The sequence below is a fragment of the Notothenia coriiceps genome, unplaced genomic scaffold, assembly GCF_000735185.1.
Source record: "Notothenia coriiceps isolate Sejong01 unplaced genomic scaffold, NC01 NC01_scaffold00031853, whole genome shotgun sequence".
In the NCBI taxonomy this organism is placed as follows: domain Eukaryota; kingdom Metazoa; phylum Chordata; class Actinopteri; order Perciformes; family Nototheniidae; genus Notothenia; species Notothenia coriiceps.
Genome location: NW_011364554.1, coordinates 455,278 through 482,764, shown reverse-complemented (window position 1 = coordinate 482,764; position 27,487 = coordinate 455,278). Strand labels below are relative to the sequence as shown.

General features: G+C 42.8%; 2 protein-coding genes across 3 annotated transcripts; both read left to right on the top strand.

Annotated features, from left to right (window-relative positions):
* Positions 1-352: 352 nt before the first annotated feature.
* rasip1 (Ras interacting protein 1) lies at positions 353-10,288 on the top strand. 2 transcript variants are annotated; one of them, XM_010788447.1, is made up of 16 exons: positions 353-619; positions 1,225-1,346; positions 1,580-2,031; positions 2,195-2,455; positions 2,536-2,738; positions 2,856-3,020; positions 3,600-3,804; positions 4,141-4,439; positions 4,537-4,698; positions 5,585-5,625; positions 5,925-6,079; positions 6,242-6,354; positions 7,357-7,651; positions 9,305-9,468; positions 9,545-9,686; positions 9,767-10,288. In XM_010788447.1, the coding sequence occupies exons 2-16, from the start codon at positions 1,225-1,227 to the stop codon at positions 9,943-9,945; spliced, it is 2,958 nt and encodes a 985-aa protein (XP_010786749.1). In that variant the 5' UTR covers positions 353-619; the 3' UTR covers positions 9,946-10,288. The 2 variants fall into 2 exon arrangements, with proteins under 2 accessions (XP_010786749.1, XP_010786748.1); XM_010788446.1 differs by having other exon boundaries at positions 2,536-2,768.
* Positions 10,289-21,788: 11,500 nt separating this feature from the next.
* On the top strand, positions 21,789-23,896 carry LOC104960410 (cytochrome c oxidase subunit 6B1-like). Its single transcript, XM_010788444.1, has 3 exons — positions 21,789-21,975; positions 22,602-22,702; positions 23,579-23,896. The coding sequence occupies exons 1-3, from the start codon at positions 21,870-21,872 to the stop codon at positions 23,630-23,632; spliced, it is 261 nt and encodes an 86-aa protein (XP_010786746.1). The 5' UTR covers positions 21,789-21,869; the 3' UTR covers positions 23,633-23,896.
* The last annotated feature ends 3,591 nt before the right edge of the window (positions 23,897-27,487 follow it).

Here is a 27,487-nt window from a genome sequence, read left to right as displayed (position 1 = left end):
TAAATGGCCACATTCTTAAGAATATGTTGTGCTTTGAGACCTTGTTTCGGCACATTTCTTTTAATATAATGAAACTTCATGAGGATGAAACAATGGCCACACTTTTATTTTTAATCCAGATCAAAATGTGTTTTTCTAAAATGCTTTCGGGTATTTAATAACGTATGTAAAATTCCTTAAAAGGTTGCAAAGGCCCAAATGTGTGTGTAAATTCACCCTTATCCTGCTCTCTACCAATCTCTCCCTCTCTCTCTCAGTCAGGATATAGGTGTTGTCCACTGCAAAGGAAGGAAATTCTGTCACTTAGAACAATGGGCCAGTTTCTCTATCTATAGAACCAGAGAGCCTGAGAGCTAGAGGGACAGAGGGAACCGATCGTGTCCAGTTAGAGAGAAAAGAAAAAGATATTTAGGTAAAGAGAACTGCATTAGCCTTATGTATATAAAGAATAGAAGATGTTTATGTTGATGTGTGCGAGGTTCAGGCCTTTTGAAAATGGAATTTTATCACGGGAAAAAGGAAACATGCAAGGATATTAGATTACACTGAGCTGCGTATTTGCATTTCGGTGGTGAAGAATCATCATAACACGCTAAAGAAGGATCAGAAGAAACAGTGGGTAAGTGTATTCTAAATGTATCCACTAAAAGCAATCGTATTTCTGTCTAGTAGTGTTTTGATTTCATGGTTTTCAAAATAATCCAACATCTAGGACAGTATGCATGTCTTTTCAGTCTAGAATCAAAAAGTATGACAACTAGTCTCTCAGTAATCAACCTTTAAAAGAGGTTATCAAATCTGAACCTACATTTTGATGGTCATTTATATTGAAGTAACACAAAGAATAGGACAGGCAGTGACCTTTGCAGTGGGTATTTCCAAGTTAGTGCGACAATTGGTCCCACCGAAGATGCTTCCTGTTTGGGAATGGGGAATTCACTCTGAATTTCAGGGGCTGATTGGGGTGTTTTGATGTTATTTATTTTTGTTTTTTTCACCATGTTGACAACCTGCTGTAGATATCCTGTTGATATTTTTTGGATGGTGACATCATGCCATTGTTATATTGTTTCAATCCAGGCATTGCTGACACACATTCCTCTACAATGTGGAGGCCGATTTAGTAGATTAGATTAATCGAGACATTTATAGTATCTAGACATACTGCAGATTATTGAGTTAAAAACTACAGATTTCTTATTTATGGGTCTTTCCCTCTGTCAGATGGAGGGGTCTGGCAGTCCTCGCTTCAGAAAGCTCCATTTCCCAGTGGGTCTGTGGATCAACTCGCCCAGGAAACACTTTGCCAAGCTTGGGGGTCGCTGGCCCAGCGCTATCTCTGTCAAGTCAGTCTGAATTTTAAACTTGTTTAGTTAGATTCAGTACCTGATTGTTGAATGAACAGCTTTTATCTTACTTCCACGTCATTAGTATCCCCTCAACCCTGTAACCCTTCCCTGTTTTATTTTAGTCCCTGTTGTTTGTCCCTGTTTAGTCAGTCATAATTCACAGCTGACTGGTCCCTTCCTTTCTCCTTCCTCTCTCCTGCATCTGTCTTCCCCTCCTCTGTTGTTCCCAGGTCGACCACCAGCTCTGACGCAGCCTCCCTCCACGAGGCCCCCTCTGCTCCTTCCTCTTCCCTTTCTAACTCCACCCTCTCGCTGGCTTCCCCTACCCCATCCCCATCTCCTTCCCCGGCCTTCCTCAGGCCGAGGCCTGCTGGGCCTCAGTCCCGCACAAAAAGGCTTTCCCACCTCTTCCTTCGAGGGCGCTCAAACAGCGACAGGGACCGGGCGGTGGGGGAGAGGGAGAGAGAGCTTTGGGCTCACTCAGCTGCTCCTTCCTCCCACCACTACTTGCCCCCTGCCTCTTCCTCTGCCCCGGGCCTGATCAAGATCTATGGGGATGCCCTTTCCAGTGGGGCCAACTATCGCTCCCTACTGGCCAACAGTAACTCTACAGCCAGGCAGCTCATCGCCCAGGTCATCACTCGGTACACGGAAAGGGAGAGGGAGGAGACAGATGACGCAGGTACGAGGGAGGGAAACTTTGACCGTCACTGCAGCCCCATTACTTGGAATTGTTTGCTCAAATATTTTTAACCAATTGGGAATGAGCTAATGTAAACACAAACAGCAGTGTTGTGGAAAAATTATTACCCCCTCTCCTCCTCCCTTCCTCCATTACCTTCTAGTTCTCCAGAAATACAGCCCAGAGGACTTCCTGTTGTGTGATGTCATTGGAAAGCCCATCCAGCAGCCAGATGGAGCTATCAAATGGGAGACAGAGAGCCGGAGAAGCGTTGCCCCGTGGGAATGTCCCTTGTTGTTAGTGGACATGTGGCGGCCTAAGGACGGGTTCGAGCGGCGCTTTGAAATCCAGAGAAAGGAAGACTATGAGAGAGAAGAAAGAGAGAGGGAGAAGGAGCGTGAGAGGGAGGGAGAGACATATCAAGGTATGTGTAAGACTCAACAGGCTGCAGGTCTCTTTGACCCGGGGTCAGACTGAACCATGCTCTGGTTGTCTGGGCAACAGGTGTGCGCTGGCGGGGCAGGAAGTCATCAGGAGGCGGACCTGAGGAGAGCGAGCGAGGTCACCGTGCTAGAAACTCTGAGCTCAGGAGGAGCATCAGTGACATGAACCTGAGTCTGAGGCGTCGCCAAGGCAACCATGTCGGCAATGACCCACGTGGAAACCGTCCTAACAACAACGGAGGAGTTCAGGATAGGAAAAACATTGTGAGCATGATCCACCCACTGCAAGGAGAGGTGAGGGTGATAATGTTTTGGAGAACAAACAAACTATGATGTTCCATCCATCTTGTCTTAACACACTTTCTATTATTTCCCCCTCAGATTAGAGCTTCAAAAGCTGAAGCGAAGGTTGGATGGACGAACCAGTCTGCGGAGGACGAGAAGGATTACTCCAGCTGTGACCTGGAAGTGATGTCACAAAGTTTGATCCTTCCACCCACAGACCGGCCCTATTTTCTGTTGCTGCAGGGTTACGATCAGAGCAAGGCGAGACACGCTGACAGATGATATCACCCACACAAACAACACCCACACACACACACACACACACACACACACACACACACACACACACACACACACACACACACACACACACAGACACACGTACAAAATATAAACACAGGCACACACAGATGGACATTTCCATAGTATACTCTAAAGTAACGTAAAAACACATCGATGTGCATGTATGCAGACCGGCAGGGGATTTGTGCAGATGTACACGCGTGCACACACCCTGTACATGACATCATACCTGCATGTCTGTAATCGCCACATACCATCAGGGTTTCCATCCCTCGACAAGCCTCTCCCATTCAGCATCCTGCACAAAACATCATCAGAGCAACACAATGCCCCAACAATTTATCCAAGAAAAGCATAAAACCCCTCTGTGTAGCTCACACAAGTCTCCATTGTAGAAAACTGTGACACACTTCATACCTTATCAACCGTCTTCTGTTCAACTTAACATCTCTGAGATGGAAGATTGATATAAACTATGGCACTTAAAGATAAAAGACCTCCCTGACTTTCTTCTGCCCTCCACTGTGTTTTGTTTAGGATTTTGTTTTGTACATCATGGCGGGACATACACATATGTTTGGAAGAAAGCCCACAATGAGGGAGCGAGAGAAGGACAGAGAGAGGGAGAGGAAGGGGAAGAGACCTCTGAAGGTGGACACTTTCCTGTCTGCTCCGGACATCTTGGCCAGACACTTGTTGGTCAGGAGAGACTCAGCTGTTCCTGAGTCATCCACCAGGCAAGGTACTAAAACACTTACTAACCACATCACATCTTAGATCCATGGTGCACTTCTTGTTTCAAAGTCTACCCAAATGATGAATAGAACTACAGAAAAATAATCCCAACCATTTTGATAATTTATAAAATCACAAAATCAGCTTTGGGTTTTGGACTGAGAAAACAAGAAATGAAGACATACCCTTGGATTTTAGGAACTTGGAATGCGTTTTTCACAATTTTATGACATATTGTAGACCAAACCAACGAGTAATCTAGAAAACAATTTTCTGATTAATTTATAATGATATCAAATGTGTGTTGAAGCTCTAACCTTATTCTTACTTTATTTGATCACAGCTCTGATGCGGCCCTTCAGAGGAGGCGCAGTCACACACAACGGGGTGGCTCTTTACAGGGAGACAGTCTTAAAGCCTGGGGATGTGATTGGACTCGGGAACCACTTCCTTTTCCTGTACCGAGACCCCCGGGTGAGTCCAGCTCCACCGCTGGCATTGACCTTGCCATGGCAGGCTGATGGCTCCACCACCTGCTGCCCCTCAGGGTTGGTGGACCGACAGGAAGCTTTGAGGCAGTACCTTGGTTCTACTGAGGCGGTGCTTAAGTTCCATCCCCGTCACACAGATGCTCTGTTACAGGTGACACAGGAAGATCAAGTCTTAAAATCTATGTAACTGTTATCGAAGAGAAATGGCGGTGATGACATGTTTGTTTTGTTCCTCACTTTTCTCTTAGGAAATCATCTCCAACAATTCCTCCCCAGACTCTGGAGGTGGGCCTTTAGCTCCTGCTTATCTCCTGTCAATCATGATCGATCATGCCTCCAAACACCTGGACCCCGCGCTCACACCACAGATATTACTCAAGTCAGCCAATCTAATTAAAGAAATTGTCTGGGTAAGTAAAAAGAAAAAAACACAGCTCTAAATCTTTAAAACAAAATTATTTGTAGGGGGCCCTGCTGGCCTTGGAGATATTGTGCCAACCATGAACCACAACAACCAACACAACCTTCAGCTTTGCTCCCTCTCTCTTTATCAGCTAATTTCTGAGTTGCTTTCTGTTGCTCTATAATAAAGGCGTAACAATGTCCAATAAATACAAAATAAACGTGCTCAGCCTCAGCTATGCTTTTAGCTAGATGCTACATCTATATGCTCAAAGTTTTGGACACATTTTAATGTTAACCTGATGATGGTGCTAGATTAAAAGTCGCGGGCTCAGCATAGCTACTACAATATAAGAAGTAAATGTCTGAATCAAATTTCATAGCAATCCATCTTATCCAAACATACATCTAATGGTGGTACTAGAGGTCAAAACCAGTAGTGTTCATCTTTAGGAACTATCAATGTCACTCTATTAAGTAGTTTAAATATTTAAAGCTGGACTGACTGTGATTGCCATGTTTCTAACCACACAGCTCAACATATCAATTTTTTAAAGCTACAATTTCAAAATAAATGTTATGTTATGCTTAGGTTCAATCTGTGGAGCAACGTGTAGCGTTGAACAATTTTTTGGGACAGTTTTATTGAGAATATGTCCCTCTTAAACCAGCTTGTCAGAAAACCTCATGTATTGAGATCAGACAGAAAAACCAGCAGACAGACATGTGCCGTTCATTGGGGCCTGCTATGTCGTGGAGAGGAGCGAGGATGAGCTGATGTCACTGCCCTCCTGCTGGAAAATGTGCTGTAATTGTCCTGGCTGCAGGCTAGACTCCACTCCACCCCCACACTCACCCGCGATGTCTGTCCTCTGTTCTGTCTGTCTCTTACAGGACAACATTAAGGAGTTCGGCGATAAGCATCCCACACAAAAGTAAGGACATTTTTGTTCCATGTCATATTTGTCTGTTTAGAGATCATCTGCTGAGTGATTCGTGATACATTTGTGCGTGTGCTGTTATGTCTTTGGCACATTTTTGTGGTATGATGAAAGCATTGCAAGACGGTGATGGTGAATAATGGCTCAAATATTGCTGAGTTATAAATACTTCAGCTATTTTTACACGCAGTATGGTGTCTTTCTGTTTTAAAGCATAAACACAACACTGACAGGAGAATGCTCACAATGATTTTACAGCTCACATAACTTTAGCATTGCGCAAATGTGTCCAGTTCCACAGAGCAAGAAGGTGAGATCAGCACGCCCAATGTTCAGAAACTCTCGTCTGACCTTCGACCCCTGATGTTCTGGATGTCAAATGCCACAGAGCTCCTAAACTTCTTCCAGGTCAAAGTTGAAACCATGGAGAAAGAGTGGGAGTTTGAAGGTGAGAGTGATTTAAATAAAATGTAAATCACTTATTCATGTAAAAAAATACCATAAGAAGTATGTCCTTTTAATGAATGACCTAATAACTTTGGCAAAGATGGACAGAGAAATTAAATTGAGCACAAAATCTTTATTGTTCTTACTGATCTTTTCTTTAAAGCACCGGGGGACCCAGTTTTGACAGCTGACATGGACACCTGCTCAGAAGCTCTGGCGCAGCTGGATGACGTCATTATGCACACCTTCCAACAGTGTGTGTATCACCTCACCAAGGTACAGTTCGAAAGTAACCCACTGTTGTTATTGTTACTATGCTGTTTGAGCCAATAGTATACTTATAAACATACTGTAAGGCTTTATGCGTGTGACACCAGGAATACCACTGCCAATTCAACTTCACAAAGAGACAACGAAATGTCTAACAAAGCACTTACATATTAGACAAACAATTCATTGTTTTTTTGTTATTGGGGGGCCCTGTCACCACCTACCACAATTCATTTTAATAATTTCAAGCTGTGAGGAGCTCCTCCCTTCCCTTTGTGATTTGCATTCTGGGAGAATATTGTGACTCTACAGCACACTTGAAAATAGACTGTATTTTATAAACATAATGTCTGATTTAAGTATACTTAATTGTGTCACTCTTTTCACTGTTATCACCTTAAACCAAAAGTGTGGACTTAAGTAACACATTTGATGACTTTAGACTCTAGTTGATCAATTCAAAAAACACTTGCAACATCGACTTTTACACCAATCACTTGTGACTAAAAATGGGCTTTGAACGTGCCCTACAAGCCTACTGATGAAAAGGTAATGCTATTTTAAAAGGGTTTTGATCTTAACACTATACATTCCCAACAAGCTGACACTTAATTAACCAGATCCACTTTGTTTGAAACCATCCAACAGCATTCAATACATTTTTCACCATGAAAAGCTATGTCACGTTACTGAGAGTTACAAAAGCCACACAGTGGTCATCTTATCAAAAAATGCAGTATGCACAACGTGCAGGGATGAAATGGCAGTACATATGGTGAAGAGTGACTTGACCCCTGTGATGACCATGACTTTCAACATTTTATGGCAATCCATCCTATAGACATTTGTTAACCTGCACGACGATGGTGGAACTTCCTCTATCAATTTTTATCATATGTTACCCCAATATAGTCTGTCACCTTCTACATTCAGGCGAAATATATATATTTTTTTTATTTTCCTGAACACAGTACAGTAACTAATCTTTTCTCTTTTCTGTCCACAAAGACACTGTACTCACTTCTTCCAGCTCTCCTTGAATCCAACCCATTCTCCAGGGAGGAGAAGGAGAAGGGGAAGGATGAAGCTCGGGCTGCAGAGGGAGGAGAGAAAGAAGGAGGTGAAGGAGAGGAGGATGACGTGTCTGCTTTACCACCCAAAGTTGCCGGGCTGGTGGAAGTGTACCGCTGTTCCCTGATGCTGTCGCAGGAGGCGTGTCTTTCCCCACCTCTCACCTCCCAAACCTTTGGCTACCTCTTCTTCTTCACCAACACCTCCCTGCTCAACACTTTACTGGAGAGAGGTGAGAGGGCTCAGGCTGAAGTGAGGCTGTTGAAATGTAACAGGAGCGCATGTGGATAAGATTCAAAGTTAGTAGTCTGATGATGATTATGATTGGTGCAACAAAAAAAGGTTGAGGTTGCATTACTTGAGGTTGCGTTAGGTGAGGTTGCGTTACGTGAGGTTGCGTTAAGTTGCGTTTCGTGAAGTTGCGTTTTGTGAAGTTTTGTGAAGTTGCGTTTCGTGAAGTTGCGTTTCTTGAAGTTGCGTTACGTGAGGTTGCGTTATGCAAAGTTGCGTTATGTGAAGTTGCGTTTCATGAAGTTGCGTTTCGTGAAGTTGCGTTTCGTGAAATTGCGTCTCGCGAAGTTGCGTTTTGTGAAGTTGTGTTACGTGAGGTTGCATTACGTGAAGTTCTGTTTCACAATGGTGTCCTACATGAACTTTTGTTACGTGAAGATATGTTGCGTAAAGTTGCGCTACGCAAATTTCTGTTACGCGGGGTTGCGTTATGTGAGGTTGCGCTACGTGAGGCTGCGTTACGTGAGGCTGCGTTACGTGAGGTAGCGTTACGTGAGGTTGCATTTTGTGAAGTTGCGTTTTGTGAGGTTGCGCTTTGTGAAGTTGCGTTATGTGAAGTTGCGTTTTTGCGTTACGTGAAGTTGCGTTTCGTGAAGTTGCGTTTCGTGAAGTTGCGTTTTGTGAAGTTGCGTTTTGTGAAGTTGCGTTTCTTGAAGTTGCATTACTTGAGGTTACGTTATGCGAAGTTGCGTTACGTGAAGTTGCGTTTTGGGGAGTTGCGTTTTGGGGATTTGCATTTTGGGGAGTTGCGTTTTGGGGAGTTGCGTTACGTGAGTTTGTGTTACGTGAAGTTGTGTTTCACAATGTTGTCCTACATGACGTTTTGTTACGTGAAGATATGTTGCGTAAGTTGCGCTAGGTGAATTTCTGTTACGTGAGGTTGCGTTACGTGAGGTTGCATTACGCAAAGTTGCGTTACGTGAAGTTTCGGGAAGTTGCGTTACGCGAAGTTGCGTTACGTGAAGTTGCGTTACGCGAAGTTGCGTTACGTGAAGTTGCATTACGTGAAGTTGCGTTACGTGAGTTTGCGTTATGTGAAGTTGCGTTTCGTGAAAATGTGTTTCGTGAAGTTGCGTTTCGTGAAGTTGCGTTTCGTGAAGTTGCGTTATGTGAGGTTGCGTTACATGAAGTTGCGTTTTGTGAAGTTGCGTTTTGTGAAGTTGCGTTTTGTGAAGTTGCGTTTTGTGAAGTTGCGTTTCGTGAAGTTGTGTTTCACGATGTTGTCCTACATGAAGTTTTGTTACATGAAGATATGTTGCGTAAAGTTGCGCTACGTGAATTTCTGTTACGTGAAGGTGTGTTACCTGAAGTTGCGGTACAGTACGTGAAGTTGTGTTACGTGAAGTTGTGTACGTGAAGAATTATTGCTTTTAAACCCGAACAATTATCTTTTCTCAAACTTAACCAAGTTGTTTTGTTAAATACACCTAAAAGAAGACATTGAGCTTGGTCTTTCCTTTATAAATTCAACTTTTCATTTGTAAAAGGAAGATTGTGTTGTTTCTTCTTTCAAAAAAGGAGGTCTAATTTAAGGGTCAGAGCTCCTGTTTAAGCGTTCTCTGATAACAAATTATTTTCTCTCCGTTCTTTGAAGATGGTCTGTTTTCTTGGTCAAGAGCGGTCCAGATCCGTACAAACTTGGACCTGGTTCTGGACTGGCTACAGGGGGCGGGATTAGGAGACATAGCCTCTGAGTTCATGAAGAAACTGTCAGTCACAGTCAACTTCCTGTGCATACCCAAGACTCGACTTATCCAGGTAATACAGCTTCATGATCAGAAAGCCTTCCCACCCAAGAAGTCTTATTTAGTGACTATAACCTCTTTTCTTCCAGTCATCCTGGACCAGTCTACAGGAAGATCATGTCTTGTTAAGCCCTTCCCAGTTGCACCACCTGCTCACCCATTACAAGCTGGGTCCAACCAGAGCCCCACCGGCATCCTGGGCCCCTCTGCCAGGCACAGAACTGAGTGGAGGTAATATACAAAACAAAAAAAACAGTTAGAATCCAACCATTGACATTTTCTGTTGAGTCAATTCTTTCTTTTCATTCTAGACATTTTTGAGAGCTTTTTGGACCATCCTCCTCTAATCCTGCCAAATGAGACTCCACGCCTCGACCTCTCCCAGCCAATCCCGAGCCCTGAGCTCCACAAAGAAGTGACACGTCTCCGCACCTTCTTGTGGGGACTTGACCAGGATGAGCTACCTGCCAATCAGAGGACTCGGCTTTAAATAAGCCCATATTTGTCCACAAAGTGAAAAGGAAATCAGAAGAAACAGCAAAATGTACACAATAAGAAAAAAAAAATGCAAACTGGACATGTTGTCTGCATTTTGTTAGCTGGTTGTTGATTTTCATGAAATTTCCGTATCAATGCATTTATCCATTTAGACATTTTCAAGTAAAATAATTGTATTGGCTTTGGTATGTCTTTATAGATTTTATTTTAAATCAAGGAGTGAAACCCCGTGTCTCTGGGGCCACACGATGTTGTGCTTTACGTGACTGTTTTACTTGGCTTCCATGCATGTTTTTAAACTACTTGTTTTTAATAAAATTCTAGTCCTAAAGGCCTACAGTTTCTGTGTGATCCTTGACAAGCTTGTTTCCCACAGCAGGGCCCCCTGGGCTTGGCACTGGCATCAACTTTAACACCAAAGGAATATTCCACACGGTGGCGATGCAGCATGCATTCCCCTTTGACGTAAAATGATGAGTCTGCAGGTAGAATTGCTACATTATCGTCTGATTTGAAGTCTCACTCTCATTCATTTCCTGTAATCATGGTAGCATTTGGGAAAGGGGGCATGACTCAAGCAAGCAAATGAGACAGCGACGACCACACACAAAGGTTACTTTTATCAAGGTGAGCTGTCGTAAAGGTCAAAGCCTCAGGCTCAAGAGCAGGGGATATTTTAATTTCCCTTTCTTGATGTGACACAAACAAGTGGTCTGATTAGTAGGGTTTCCGATTTCATTAATGTGGGACAATCCCTTGGCCCAATAAAAAAACGTATCTCATTAAGCCTAAATTACAAAGTGGCTGTTATGAGACAGCAGACAGGTGATATCATCAACAGGAGTGAGTAACAGCTTCACTTGAAATCTTACAATTTAGAAACTTTCAGTCAATTTCCCCGTCTAGTCGACCAGCCCTGTTTCAAAAACAGTTCCCAGCTTACTTTGTTTTGAGAGTGAAGCTCTATGACGTCTACACAAACTCAACTTATCATACTCCCGACCAAATGGCTTCCTTTCTTCTGGTCAGCCTCTCAGTTGAATTCCTTTACGGTAAAAATCCCAAAAACCCATTAGTCCCGTGAGAGACCCCCTGCTTACATCATCACTGTTGCCTCCGGTTTTGTCTCCCAAGTTTCTTACTGTGCTGACATCAAAAACAAAGACCGCTTATAGATTATGATTCATAAGAAGAGGCTCCCTGTGGTCACAGTTATCAATTAAGTGATTGTAATCACTCTCATTTGAAATTCAATGTGGTGTATGAGTGAGAGTGAGACTGTTTGTGTGCTAATTTCAACTTTCCAGTAATGTCAAACAGATGTGGTCTGTAGCTTTATAATTAACCACAGATGGGGTTTACACTGGTGTAGGTCTATGGTGATTGTATGATATTACAGTAGTCTGTGATACAATACAGTGACCCATGTCTGAGTACCATTAAGTACCATGTAAGGTTTTGTAAGCTTGTGACACACACACGGTTTTTCTGTGATCTCAATCACTGACACGCACAAAATGACATACACACTTTCACCAGGAATTGCGTAGTCATACAAACACACAATCCTCTTTCTTTCTCTTTCCCCACACACACAATCGCACTACGTAGACTTCTTTACCCAGGTGCAGAGTCCCACACCTGTTGTAGCAGCTCTCTGTAATTAGCCCAACACAATTATCATTGGATGGAGGGGTGGAGAGGGTGAAGACAATGGGGCAGTTATTCTCTCCCTATCATCTGCGCCTCTCTCCTTGCTGTCGAGTAATGAATGATTCTACCCTTCTTCAAAGAGACGGAGTTTCCTACAAAACAGCTGAGTCAGAGGAGAAAAGAGCGAAGGATGAAAAGAAAAGGAGAACAGTAGGGAGGCGAGCACGGTAATGCAATGCTGCTGGTGTGAGGCCCAGTGGACCACAGTGATTGTGTTCATTGTTGTTACACACAGGAGTCATTTTCAGGAACCAGAAAGGGCCCATGGCTCTCACACTTAACACTAACAGCTACAACCTGGAACGGCCTCAGGATCTATTTGTAATCTGGTAACACTTTACCTGAGTCCTGCGTCATCCGAAAGCCCGAAGTATAAGGAGGTTTTTCAAGTCATACGTCAGGGGAAAGAGCAGAATACCATGACTGTAGGGCTACTGATGGAAGCTGTGAGACATGTTTTATCAGGATATTCGGAGGGGAAAGTATGTGGGTCCAAAGGAGTCATAATTACCAAAACATAACGGAATCTGGTTTTCATACCAGTGGGGACTAAATTGTGGGGGGGCTGTGTTATTTTTACGAGTCTGAGTCCAAACAAATAAAGAAACATCTCATTCTGATGCTTTAGAATATTTAAGGATCACAGTCACCGGAGAATAAGCTTTAGTGGAACATGGTGCATGACTCCGGGCTCAGTCCTGTGTTCAGGCTAAGAAGGAAACAATGGAGCAGAGGAATCTCTGTTAGGTCATAGACAGACCAAAAGACAGACAGGGGGTGTAGGAATCTACGAGAGGTTTGAGAAGAGTGGTTAGAAGTTCATAGGTGCCGTGAGGGAAATCAGTCAGATGCAGACAGACGACAGACTGTGGCTGAGTTTGGAGATGGGGAGCCTTGTGGATGAAATGGACCACGGGGCCTCAGTCAGATGACTCAAAGGTCGAGAGAAAAGCCTTGGTCCTCCTCAAGGGACAGATCTGTTTTCCTGGTTACGTCACTTGAACGAGAAATGCACACACAAACACACTTTCTTTTGGGTGCACACATGCATTCCCCTACAAACAAATGCACCCAGGCACACGCGGGGATATAAAAGAAGCCCTGTAAGGTCAGATCCACCGGGCTGAGGCTGTCCACTGTTAGTATAACTAGCCAGCTAAGCCTCACAGTCTCACTGGCAGCTACAACCACCACCACCAACCACTGCACCCGCCTTGCCCTGCCCTGCCCCGGCCTTCTCTCCACTGGCGGCTTTCTGTCTTGGCCTGCTGCTTCTCAGGGGCAGCAGAGCGTTGTGTATGTGTATGTAATGTGTGTGCTTTTCAGTTTGGGTCAGGACCAGTGCCACCAAATTTGGAACTGGTGGTCTTTTTCCTCTTTTCAAAAAATTTCCTCATCTACCTTTTCCCTCCTTTCGTCTTCTTTCCTCCCGTTTTCCTGCCTCTCTCGTACTCGCTCAGTATGTTTCTCTCGGGCCGGGGGGCCTGTGGGTAGGGGCCTTATTCCATCAGCCCGGGGCTTCTGTCAGAGGCTTGTTCCATTTTGCGTCATGGTGTTGACTGAGCGGACCCCACACTTAACTCCCATAGAGCTATGGGGTTGGGCAGCAGGGCAGTCGGCGCGGGCTAACGCGGCCCCGTGTTCAGCGTGGTAATCTGATGGCCATGTTTATTTTATGCTGCTCTCCTTTGATGGGGCAGAAAAAGTCTTTGGGCTTTTTGTTTCAGCACTTTCACTGCCAGGTCAGAGGTGCTCGCCGTGGTTACGCTCAGGAAGAATAATATTTGCCCTTATATTCGCTCCAAACAGGCTTTTTTCCATATTAGTGTCAGGGATACTCTCTCCGGGCTTCTGGCTTCCACTGATTCGGCACATTGAAGGTGAAGGGTGGTGGGGGACCGCACCTCAAAAGGATCACTCCCCAGAGGATAACAGGGTTGTTCCACAGGTCGTCCCCGGGGCCTTTTCCTATACCCCTGAGTGAACCCCTGTCACACTTAGCTGCAGATCTGAGAGACAGCCCTGCAGCCATATATATAGGTCCCAGTAGTGAAGGAAAACACACACATAAACACATGAAAACACTCTCCCTCCTGCCTGGCTGCCCTGGGCTCCACCTCAGCTGTCAGTCGTCCAAACCTCCCAGGGGTTCTCTTTAATGGAGTTACCAAAAACACAGAGTTACCTCTCCTTGTCTGCATGTGCCATTCAGTGCCTCACCTCAAAACTCACACACCCACCTAACTGCCTTGTGTCAGCTGTTTCAGATGGGTCGAAAAGCCAGGGAACCGCACAAAGTCATTAAATGAGGTTTTGACCTAAACGTACAAGAGAGAGGCCGAACTGTCCGCGTTCACTGGATCAAATTCTGACCCCAATTTGTTCTGTACAACCACACCATAAAGTACAATTAAAGTCTCATGCATTGCACCTCACAATGTCTGCCTTTACTGTACCTCTATTGAGCTTTACAATGTTGATCTGACCTGCAGAAGTGTTCCCTGAGTGGCGATTTACAGGACTTGCTTTGTCACGCAAAAATGGTTTTCACTTTGAAGATGAATCAGTACGTAGCTTTTGAGAGAAGAAGCCCAGACTGTGGCCGGAATATTATTTATCTATCTCGATTTTGTTATTGTAATTGGCCGAGGTTAATGCTGTGACCATGATATTACTGGAATAAATCATTGTCACACAAGATAAGACACCCAGGGGAGTTTTATATGGATAGCTTTTCATTTCCTTCTGGGTAGCTCATTATGTATGATCTGAATACTGAAAAGGCTGGGTTTAGGCCAGAAAGGAACAATAAGAACACACACATACAATCTCACACACCGGCATGCATAAACAGAAACTAGATCACCATCAACCGTCCTTAACATCTCTTATCTTTTCATTGGAGATGAATAGAAAAGCATCTGCAGGAAGGACTGTTGACACTTCCTGCCCTCCTCCATATATCCCATTAACCAACTTTTTGTTGTAACACATTAGACACGTTTCTGGCCTCCCCTGTGACTGTGAGGTATGTGCTTACTCACAGATGAAGGAGCCTGAACTCATGATGTAATCCAGGGGAAACAAGAAAGGGGGGGGACTACCCTGGTGGTAGGTAATCCAATCCCTCCTGGTGCAATTTAGCAGCTCAAAACAATTACAGACGACCGGCTACCCCCAAATCAGCACCAGCAGCCAGACAAAAAGGAGGAAGACTTGTTAGTGGATGCTGAGGTAAAGTCAGATTTAGCAGGTCACTGTAGAGGGGATGCTAATCTGGATAAGGAGACAGAAGAAAAGCCGGGTAAGTGAGTCATAAAGAGGAGCTGTCAGTCAAACCTAAAGATTCACCAGCCACAAATATGTGTCTTCACACTCACTGTCACCAAATCAGGGTCTGATTAAAGGGGTTTGCCTTTCCTGTGACATGCCCCTATCGCTTCCTGTCCCACTGTTGTGCCTCGCTGTCGCCCAACACCGTATATAGGGGTGATATTCTGTTTTAAGAATCGCTATCTTTGGTCAGTCATTCTCTTCCATCGCATCACCGTGTTTTTTCTATGGTAATTGGCTTGTGTCTCCATGACCATCTCACCTATCTCTTTCCAGTCATCCCATCCCATCTCATTCCTTGCTTTTCATCTAACCTTCGTCATTAGTCTTCCAATGATAGTCGCTGTCACTGTGTGTGTTGTCTTAGTGTCAACCCTAGACCTATGTCTGTTAAGGCATCCTGTCCCATCTCCTGCAATCCCACTCTTTGTCGTCATCCCTTTCATTTCTACCCAGTGATTGTTCGCGTTCCTGTTGTTTCTGGGCATTTAGTCCAGTCTGCTGCGGGGAATTTCCTTCTAATCGTTCACTGGGCCATTCCTTGAATTCCTGGCATGCTTCCTGGCACTACCGGGGGTCCAGCCAGATGCGAGGGCGTCCGTAATACAAGTCAGACGCTGAGGCCAACTGACACCATTCATACAGCATCCAGCAATAACCTTCTGATGTAAATGGACAGTTTGATTGATGAACAAGGAAGAGGAGCCAGCAAGAAAAGGGAGGGGAAGAAAGAAAACGACAGTGGTGGTGGGGGTGTAATGGCAATGTGTGTGAACTCTGTGCCAAAAATAGAATAAGCTGGATAGCTTTCATTTCTAAGTCATTGACTCACAGACTGTTATTGATAAAAGAAGACATGTGAGGCATTTAAACATCTCCCAAAGGAGCCGTTTTTGGATAATTTGTAACAGCAGGGGGTCAAAGTGCACATTAACATTGGGAACATGAATAGAGAGATTAAAATAACTCTCATGTCGTTCCTCTTAGTCACAGCCCTCAAAGGATAAAGGTGGTTCTCTATCTGCACAAGAAACGACGTGTTGGTGAGCTCCCACAATAAACAAAGATCAAGAAAACAAAACTGCAGAAAAGTGAAGGTTGTGACAGGTAGCGCAGATGTACAAGTAAAAGATGGCCGTCACGCTGGAGATAATGATTATGGTGGTTACAAAGAATGCACGCAAACACATCACTTCCTTATCTTGCTCTCACTATTCCTGAGATAATATTGTTTGTCCAAGAAGGATGAAGGATAGATAGTCCACAGTTTATATAAACATCTACAGTAAATGTTTTCCTTCCACAAAAGAATGCAAAAAATAAAAACAACTGCAGAAACTTCAATCTAAAAAAGTAAGACAGTGTGTCTTCTGTGCCGGGTTTGCACAGCTTTTAGTCAAAGTCACTTCAAACTAAGGCTGACTTTTCAGTGAACTTGAGGTCCGCCTCCCCTCCCTGTGTGGTTAAAGCTCAGCCTACTAAATGTGGAGAGAAGACTTTTTGATTTCCAAACATTTTCAAATAAACTATGCCTCAAAAACCGTTGTACGCAGCTTCCCAATCCTAATGTATGTGCAGTGTTTCAAAACATAAACAGTGACGACATAAGGATATGAAATTTCCTTTCCTGTGTTTGCTCTTAGTTATGATGAAATTTACACACGGCTGACGCACAGGAAGTGGTCGGGGGAATGACGGTAGAATCAATACAGCTGTCCATGTATGCTGTTATAAGTTGTGTTATCTGCTATCATTGTTGTAGGAGGTTGATTTACGATTGTCAGCGTGTAATGAGTGTTAATTTAATGAATGGCAAGTGATGAAGGGGCCTGATGTGCGTCAGCATTCACAGAAGCAACCCGGCCATGTCAGGTTAAAGGGGGGCAGAGGGTTATAAATTGTTTTAAATGCTAGTGTGAACCGTCGTACAGACGTAAGCATATGTGTGTTTCTTCAAGTTTGTTTGTGTCTGTGTGTGAGTCCATCCGTCTGCAAAAGGCCATCCTCCCACCCCCCCATGTGACTAAGGTCACATCACGTTGACAAAGACACTCAGTAGGGCAAACAGCGACGTCACACAAGCGCTCTTCCTTTTGTCTTCCCGCTCCTCTCACTCTTTCCCCATCGTCTCTCCAGGACCGCTGCCCTTACACACACACACACACACACACACACACACACACACACACACACACACACACACACACACACACACACACACACACACACACACACACACACACACGCACTGCGTTTTGTCACATGCCATAGAGTTTGGTTTCCAAACAAAATGGGCCTTGTAAATGTGTGTTTAATAGAGAGCTGATTTAAACATTTTGCTCCCCCAAGTTTCTGCCAGGAGAGACGTTTGCCTCATGCACTTCCTTTCATCCCTGCATCCTGCCCTTTGCTTGGCTCTGTGAGCTGAGCCAGTGGAGGAAACCTGCAGTAATGATGCCGGTTAATGTCCCTCATTAATGGTCTAATAAAAAGCCAAAGCAACAGATGCACAACAGCCATATCTGCCCCATGGGTCTCACATGGAAGAGGAAGAGAGCAATTGACATGCATAATTTGTAAATCACGTCCACGGGGAGTATTTCCAACTAAAGACTCACCAGCAGAAGGGGGGTGGAGGGTAGCTTGAGAGGAGGTTCTCTTGTCATATATCCATTTGTAAGAGGACAACAGCACTTTAACACTGATCACTGACAGTGAGAAAGAGAGAGTCAGAGACGTCACTTTATTGCCCAATGATTGAAGCCCCCTCCTGTGTGTCACTATTTCTCTCGACCCCCCTAAACTATTAACACACTCACTTGCTCTCTGACGTAGGTTCTAGTAAGGGGATTTAGGGGATGATGGCGGTAGCGAGTTAGGGTAAGGTTACCATGACAATTCTCCAGATAGGATACCCAGGGGGAGGCACGCACTTGGCAGCGAGCTGGAGAGAATGAATGGAGGACAGAATGACGAAGGAAGAAGAGGAGGAGGTCATGGGGAAACATGAAAGTGTCCGGTTATAGGAGAGTAAATATTAACAGTAAAAGGTCGGACCCTTTCCCTTTGAATGTAATCTTCGCGTCTGTTTACTTAGTCCCTGCAGGAATTCCCTGCATGGAGGAAATGAGGGTGCAACATAAAAATTATGAATTTATTACTACACCTTCTTCCATAATCCCTTGCAGCGTTGCGTCAAGGCCAACATGTTCTCTGTTTACATATGACACTCTGAGGTAAGCAGAACATGAGAGTTAACCCTAAAACCCACATGAATACTTTATCACCCACCTGGACATGGAAATTAACCCACGACAACAAAGGTTTATGGGAAAACCCACATCATCAGAATGGGCTGATTTGGTGTTTGTTCTCATAATCAGACTGCAACCATAACACGTAAGTACACAGTGGAGGAAAATCCCCATCATAAAAAAATCAATTCAGGCTCAAGCTCTTCCTTGTCGAATAAATAAACTAAGATTACAGTAATACTCATTTTGAATTTATTTAAATCAGTCTTTTTTTAAAGGGACTCCATGGTGAACGAATGAATCGAGCAACTGTGTGGATTAACAGCCCGGCAAAAGGTGAGCGAAGAGTGTGAGGCATTCAAATGATTTGAAGCCTGCGTAATAATGTGTGAATACATGCCATGGGGCACAGGAAACCTAGTGTAAAGCATGAGCGAATTGAGTAAAGCTTGTGTGAGTAAAGTTTGTCTGGCAGCGAGGCCTGGCAGGCCCTGTCACAGGTTCCCCTTCCTCTCTGATGTCTTTGAGGTCGTAGTCTGAGTGTCTCTCTCTGTTTCTCCTCCTATGGTGGTTTACACAGATTGGTGATGTAATGGGTAGCATATGAAGGCCACACACAAACATAGAGACGCACACACAAACACTGATGCTCATGCACGTTATACAGACACCGCACTTATACCACCACATACCCATAATTACACACAAAAACTGTACGCACACCCATTTACACAAACCCTGGATTCCCCCTTTTCCAACAGGCATGCGCCAGTGTGTGCTCATTCTCACACACAAAAACAAAAGTCTAAACAAAGATACACAACACGTTTGCGCACTGACATCAATGCACGTGCACACACACTTCTAGAAACACACACTTAAAGGGCACCCACCCGGTGTTGTGGTGTGTGAGTGATCAGCACTGGCGGATGGCCTAACAGAAGACTTGTGAACCACCCAGGAGACCCCCATCATGAGAGGCAGCCATGAGAGGCAATGAGGGAGAGTGACTAACTTCACTTTTCTTTTCTTCTCTCCCCAGCTGTGTCTTCAAACGGCCCTTTGATGTGGGAAATTAAAAAAGAGCGAGTGTGTCAATATCTCCCTACGTCCAACCTCACTCATCTATTTCCTCTCCTGCTTCTCATGCTTTTCTTGTCTACTGTTGACCCGAGAAACACAGTATGACCCCTTTCCACCACAACAACTCTGCCACCCACTCCCTGCCACCAGGCCATCATCATTCGGGGTGTTTGTTTGTCTGTGTAGGCCTACCGCCGGACTGGCAACTTTGTGTGTATATGTGTATGAGTGTGCGGCTGTGCGCATGGCCCACCACTAATTATTTTGTAACCACACCATGAGTGTATGTCTGTGAATAAGGGTCTCCTAATCTCACACCCAGACTCAAAAAGTGCTTTCTTCCCTTTCCCTTCCCCTTCCCCTTCACTCTCTCTCTCTCTCTTTGTTTGTGTCTCAGTACTATAGGCAGCTTTGCATCCAAATGTTCAGAAATATTCAAAAACAAAAAGCTTTATTGATATTATCATATTGAGTGACTTTTTTATCTTTTGAATCTATGTAATGCCATTTTCTGACTTATGACGCACATGATTTGAGTTAGTAAAAGGTGATCATCAGTCAGCTCAATCTCTGCTGTACTCTGATTGGATAATTGGACAATTAGGACAGCGCTGTCACATACATATGTATGTAAATAGCCTATGGAAGTGTTATAATGCTGCCAATACATAATGGTCGGACCACTGAAAAAGTTGTCATCATATAAATAACAATCAGTCAGTCAGTATGCAAGACAGTGTGCAGGACATCACGTTTCTATCCACTACGGTTTGTGAATGTTTGGTTCACAGAGGTAGGAAGTACTCATTCTCCAGTTAGGTGCCCTACTTTAGGAGAAGAGTCTGGAACGAGATGAGACTGTGCCAGTCAGAAACTGTCTGGTCCTCACACCAGATCTGATGTTTCTGTCTCACCACATTTATCATCTTTCATTGAATTTGCAATATTTCCACTAAGTTTTTCACAGGTGGTTGAAAACGCACACCCATTGACTCTTTTGTGATTTACAGTGTATGTACAGTATGATGCATCAACTGTCCCCCTGTGGTGTCTGGAAACTCATTTTGCCCGTTGCAACTTTTAGGCCACGCTTTGCTGCACCTGACTGAGTGTTTCCAGGCTATGTGTGTGTGTGTGTAATGTTGTGTGTGTGTGAGTGTATGTGAGTATATGTGTTTGTGTGTGTGTGTGTGTGTGTGTGTGTGTGTGTGTGTGTGTGTGTGTGTGTGTGTGTGTGTGTGTGTGTGTGTGTGTGTGTGTGTGAGAGAGGGAGAAATTATGTTGTGTATAATAAACTGTTTTGCTTATGCATGTTTTTGAGGTAGAAAGCATCTTTTTGGTGTTTTGTTTACTAGACCAGCATGTTTTTCTGTGACAGCATGTATCGTGTGTTTGCATCCTTGTTGTGTGAGTTTTGCTATGCTGACCCCACCAACCACCTCCCACCCCTCAAGCGTGTGTGTCCGTGTTAATGTCCTGTGGTGTGTGTGTGTGTCCGCTCACTGTTTCTATGCAACACTTTCAGAGGCCCCTTCTGGTCTGGACAACACCTCTCTCCTGCTCCTATCCGTCTCTCACTCCTCACTCTTTCCTTCACCCTGGAGAGGGAGAGAGGGAGTGAAAAAAAAAGAGAAGGAGGTGGGTGGGGGGCAGTGGAAATAACAGGCTGCTGTCTCAGGAGGGGCTCTGAAAAAAGAGCAAGGGTGAGAAAATGAGGGAGAGAAATATTGTAGAGAAAAGGTGTTTGCTGTGCGTATTAGCTATGATACAGGGAATGTGGCATGTGTAGCTTAAAAGAGCTCTGCCATAAATGTAATAATGCGCGCAAGAACACACTTTCTGTGACATGTCACCCTTGAACACTGTACATTACACCACAAGAAAAACGACAGGACAGGTAAAACACGAGGCTCTAAATGATACATGGTTACACAAGATATGCTGATACATATGAAAACAATGGGCTTTTTAAAAAGTCTGCAGTGATAGAGAGAGAGTGAGGGGGGAAGAGATTTGGAGATGGAAAGATAAAAAGAGGTAGATGGGGCTGATAGAGGCGCAGGTAGCGGGATGCGACAGAGGAAGTGCTGGAGATAGGGACAGGACAGGACGGGAGAAAGTGATAGAGGAAAGAAAAAAAACAGAAAAAAAACAACGGAACATTTTTTTTAAGTTTCGCAAAGGGAGACAGGCAGCAGGGAGGGGAGGAGGAAAGAGAGGGAGAGAGAGGAGAGAGAGAGAGAGAGAGAGAGAGAGNTGGGCTCCGGAAGAATACGCTGATACAACTATTTTTTAAATCAATAAAAACATTTTCTAAATCCATAAAAGCATTTAAATTAATATTGGGAGTCATGTCGTTACCGACATGACTCCCAATATTAATTTAAATGCTTTTATGGATTTAGAAAATGTTTTTATTGATTTAAAAAATAGTTGTATCAGCGTATTCTTCCGGAGCCCACCGAGGACACATCGAGAAACCTCCCAAGGTTAGAAGCCGTATCGTTAAAACGTGAGATTGAAGCTCATAAAGATGGCTGATACTGTTGAGACAAAGATCCAGAACTACAGGACGGCTCCCTTTGACGCCAGATTCCCAAACACCAACCAGACCCGCAACTGCTACCAGAACTACCTGGGTGAGGACAAGGATCGATATGTTGGGATAACCCGCTCATAACACTTATTTTGGACACAGTATTCAAAGACAGGGCAGCATGCCTGCACACTTCATTCTGTCCACATCTTTGTACTTGTGCAATACTGTTTCTTAAACTACATGAAATGTTTGTGAAAGCACAAAAAAACAGAGAAACGCAGTTTTTTTTAACACTGGTGCCCTAACAAAATGTGCTTTTATCTACAGTGAATATATTGTTATACCTTTGACATATTATGTTTAAACATAAAATGTATACAGTGTACCATAAGACAGCTAAGAGATAACAGAATCTTAAAAATCAGACAACAGCCGTAATTAATTATAAAAAAGATTTGAATTTGAAAATTAAAATGTGATCTCCATTATGACATTGGTGGTATAAATACTGTAGTTTATCTAATGTATAGAGTCATGCCTTTTTACACCAGTCAATAAGGAAAGAAGTATTATGTTTAAGCTGTGTGCATATTTCTCTATGCATGTCATTGAAGCGTGAACATGTTGTTTTTTCCACCTTTTAATCTCTAGGGCTTTTATTGTGTTTTTAAGTGTGAACATTGTGTCGGATGAGTAACCTTGAACCCTTCTTTGTTTTGGCTCCAGACTTCCACAGGTGCACTAAGGCCCTCTCGACAAAGGACCAGGATGTGGCTCCCTGTGATTGGTACCAGAGGGTTTACAAGAGCCTCTGTCCCACGAGCTGGGTAAGTTACATGTTTACAGCTCTGATAGTTCCCTCTGTATGTTCAAGAGTCCTCGTGTGTATTTTGAGACATATAAAGCTTAAACTATTACGTTTATATACTATATGTGGATTTCTGCATGCTGGGCTCTTAAAAAGACATACAATGTGTGAATGGGATATGACTGGATATGACACGCATGTGGTTCCAATGATCCCAATGGTATTGATGTGTGATCATGTTGGTCCCCTTAGTTGGCTTTCATTAGTACCTGAGACATAATAAAAGTCATCATATTCTTCTATCACAATGCCCCTAGCCCTTATATGCTTTCTAAAATACGTTTTTACAGATTCATGACGAGAAAACTTAAGACACACTGCTAAGCTTCATATCCTGGCGTATACTGTTGACCTTTAATTTCCCCCGATGGTGCCATGTCCACCTCGGATAAAAGACAAAAAGCATCTCTTTGGTCTCAGGGTGAATGCATTTCACCCTTTTTATTTGCTTATTGTGTTTCTGTTCCCTCATATTTATGTTAACAACATAGTGCCACAGCTGTTGCATTGACAGCTTGTCTTTGCCTTTATTCTCAAGTTTCAGATAGCTTACTAGGGTGTCACATTTAACATTGTGCTTTTATTGAAATTGCTAAAACTACATTGATGATTGACCCAGAAAACTGGCAACAATTTTTGAGACAATTAGCCAATGGTATGAGGTGCAACAGATGTTACATTGAAAAGCGTTCCCAAGGTCAGGAACTCTATAAATCTTTGTTGTTGCTGTCTTTTTAAGAATCCCAATAAACTACTATGAATGTAAAACTGCAGTTCTGCCTAAACATTAGTTTGTGAGACTGGCCTAATGTTTTCTCGTGAATTTCTCCCCCAGGTTGGCAAATGGGACGAGCAGATAGAGGGTGGAAGTTTCGCAGGGAAAATCTAAAATCTGCCGTTGGTGATCCGGACAGTCCCCTGCAGGACCTTCTGTTACCGCACCTTTACCCCTATAGTGTGCCGAAGGACATTTTCAAACAGCTAACGCATTATCATCATTGATGTTAATGTTATGGAAATACGCACAACTTTTTACCCTCCATGTTGAGGTCTTAAGTTTTTTCCGTGTCAATTTTAAACTTCTCTCTGGTTTTGCTTTATCAATAAATAAAGTGCAGATTGAAATAAAAGGATGTGTTAAATAACAGTTTCAGCACTTTGTCTTATTGGATTTACTTGTATATCAACCACACACTTTCTATTAAGCAAGCCTTGTTATGAATTGTTCCTGTTCAGGGGTGGAATTGACCGTGGCCTTTTGGATTTTCACCCTAACTTGCAGATGCATAAAGTCTCTGGAATGCCAAACAAAATCTTTAGCTATCTTTATTTTTCATTATCTCTTCATCAAAGACTATATATTACACCAACCATCAAGGGTTTTAGTTTTCACTAGACACCCTTCAGACCTGGTGAAGCTCAACATCACTAAAACAAGTTCTTCCAGAGGGTGGTAGTGATGATAAACCAATGTTTGTTTCAATGTCATTCTCTATTTCCCGCATTCCTCTATATCACGGCGCAGTTGAGCTTTGTCTCTGTGCAACCATGAACATTGTTCCAAACTCATTGATGTAACTTGCAAATGTAAGTCCTCAAACCACAACAATTGTGTATTTTCTCAGAAGTGCATATTTAAAAGTGCATATAATTAACTTGACATCCTCTGCTTTCTCTGTAACAGAATAATTTAATGTCACAGATAGCCAATACAGATGTAGAGAATATTTAGCAAATGAACCAGTTAATAACGAGGTTAAAAACATTAGGGGGTCATGGTTTCAAGGATTGAGTCTATACTGACACAGCACCTACAAAAACATCTGATTTAAAAGGCAGAGTATATAAATCTTCCTAAAAAATACTTCTAAAAAAAGGATCTCTGAACAACCCAAACAAATATACAAAGGTTGTCTTTAAGGAAGTTGGTGATTCAGTACCTTGTTAACTTTGATCTTAATCAGGGTTTTAATACTTGCTCATTGTCACTGTTCACAGTAGGAGATTTTGACTTTTAGGGAGTAAAGTAACAAGCCGAGGTTAAATTAAATAAATAGCATAATGTTTTGGGTTGTTCGCAGAGTAAAAATACTGACACTATTGACTAATCTTTAGATAAATCAGATCAACACATCTTCCACTGTTTGCCTCAGCTATGCTCCAATACGCCCCGACACGCCAGAGAGGGTGTGTTCGCCTCTTCTGTTTTGATTTCCTCACCCAGATAAATTCCCCTGGTAGACAGTCATAGTGTGTGAAACTGTTACAAAAAGGGTCGATGAAAAAACTAGGAATTAAATGAGATGGCTATTCACAAAAAATGTATCCTTAAGTGCTTTTATTAAAATGCTGAAAGAACACAAAGTAACAAGGACCTACAGTCCAAAATAGAAAGAAAACCAAACCTCAATATATATATACAGGTCGAAGAAATATAACTGGTACCTCTCTGCTCTACAGCCACAGTCAGACTAACTCCAAAACACTTGTGGCCAGAGGTTTATATATGTTAAGCCCCTCCCCATAGGACAATCCACTAGTTATACCCTTAATTACTGTTATTCTTATCATCTACAAACGTATTCAAAATGTAGTTCAAACTAATTAAACACAATAAATCAAATAGGTCAACATATTCTACATTTCTGACCACAGAAACCTTAAACAATAACACTTTTACACTTGGAAGAACATTTTCACCCGTGCCCATGCTCCAATTGAGCACAGGTGTTTCCACTGATTGAGCCTCTACTTAAGGCTGCCGTTTTCTGTTGCTCTGTTTGGACTTCACAATTTTGAACGAGAGGGTAAGCAGGTTACTTTGGCACAGCATTGTTATGTATGACTTCAAATAAAGCTGTCTTGAACAAATAATGACTTGGGCTTTATTTTACCAATGTCCAGCAAAGTTATTAATGTGTTTCCCTCAGTGTGTCTTTTTCCATGCCCCTATGCCAACTGGGATGAAGGTGTCTTCTTCACAGAAACACAGCGCAAAACATAAAGCTGTTTATGTGACTTCTAGAGAGCTGTGGAAGTTATTGTAGGACTATTTCTGGTCAAGGTTAACGCGATTCAGTGTGATGGCATCTCAAAAGCACAAGGGGGCACTGCTGCATCAAATGTACATAAGAAACCCCTCCAGTAAACTGTCTGAATGCTCACTCCCTCTGTTGACCCTGAACCACCAGATTATCAGCAAAAAATGCATGTTTGTAATGTTTTATCCCAAAAATGACCCCAAATATACCCAAAATGTCAAACTGACATAAAGAAAATGTGTTTACAAGTTGAAAAGAAATGTTGAAATATTTCCTTTTACTGCAGTGAAGCAAACTTTAACCATGACTTGACTGTTGAACATTTTAATCTATGTGAGGAAATATTCAAAGTGTATGGTGTACGGGAAAAATACGTTTTCTCTTTAAAGCTACCAAACTGTAAATGGTAAATGTCCAGGGGAAGTCAAAGGGTTAATAGATGATTTGCATTTGTCAATACTTTATGTACTTTTCTGTTCAATCATTGTCCAAGCAAAACATGTTATAAATTGGCTGATATATACATTTTCTTTTTATGTAAACGCTTCAAAGAATGTATATTGTGAAGCCCTTCGTGAGAGCACTCGTCATATGCATTTTTTGACTTTATGTTAAGTCTATACGATCCTGCAGTCCAGGAGAAAAAGTCAGATGAATTTGCATTAAGGGTGACATTTTTATGTTCAATTAAAACATTTGCCATAAGTCCACAACACCCACAGACGTGTTTAAAACGTTCTGCAGGATGTGGTTTGTGTGTGGAAGACTGAGTGAGGCATCCAACTTCCTCACTTTCTCTCTCTGTGCCCTCTCTGTCTTTCTATCTATCTGTGTTTAATTTTCACAGATGTCATATAATTTGATTTGCTCACTCAGGCAGGTCACCAGAAAAGATGCCGCGGGATCGGTTTCCTTGGCAACAGATCACAGGATCCAGATGGGATGCTGGGATAGAGAGATGCACTCTGAAGGAAAAAGTATGTCATCAAACACATCAGGGCACTAAACCTGAACATCTGCATGTCCTTCTCTCCCTCTGTGAGTTCCTTTTTTTGCTTTGTTACAACCAAGTGAATAAAAATGATTGCGATTCAGAAAGGTAACACTATTACGTACAGAAAGGGAAGGAGCCACATGAAACCCAACCTGACGTTATTGATGCAGTCACTGTTACGTCAGATTCCCTGTAATCTCTTTTCACAGGATATCAACTTCTTGATCAATCAAACACATTAATGCTCACAGGCCTCAGGGAATGTTTGATATAGTTTGGCAGTAGATTTCTCAAAAAGATCAAATGTGAGTGAACATTATTATGCTCAAAAAGTTCACTCTATGGCTTTGAGGTATATTAATATTGTATATAAATGTGTAAATCTATGTTTTCATGATGTAGGATGCCTACAGGGTGAAAGTAAGTTACTACTCAAGTACTTTATCATTTTAAGTGACTTCTATAGTTAACTTGAGTATTTAAATGTTTTGCTATCTTTTCAGCTGAAAGCTTGTGTTTAACTCCACTTGATTTATTTGATGCCTTTAGTTACAGATTTAGATTAGTAATCAGAATATATTCAAATAGTTTACAATATATTGTTAGATTTCAAAAACTACCTGGTAGAATATGTAGTAAAACCTATAACCGCCGACAAAATTAGAGTAGTAAACACATTACTGCATCTCTAGTTATAGTTATACAGTAT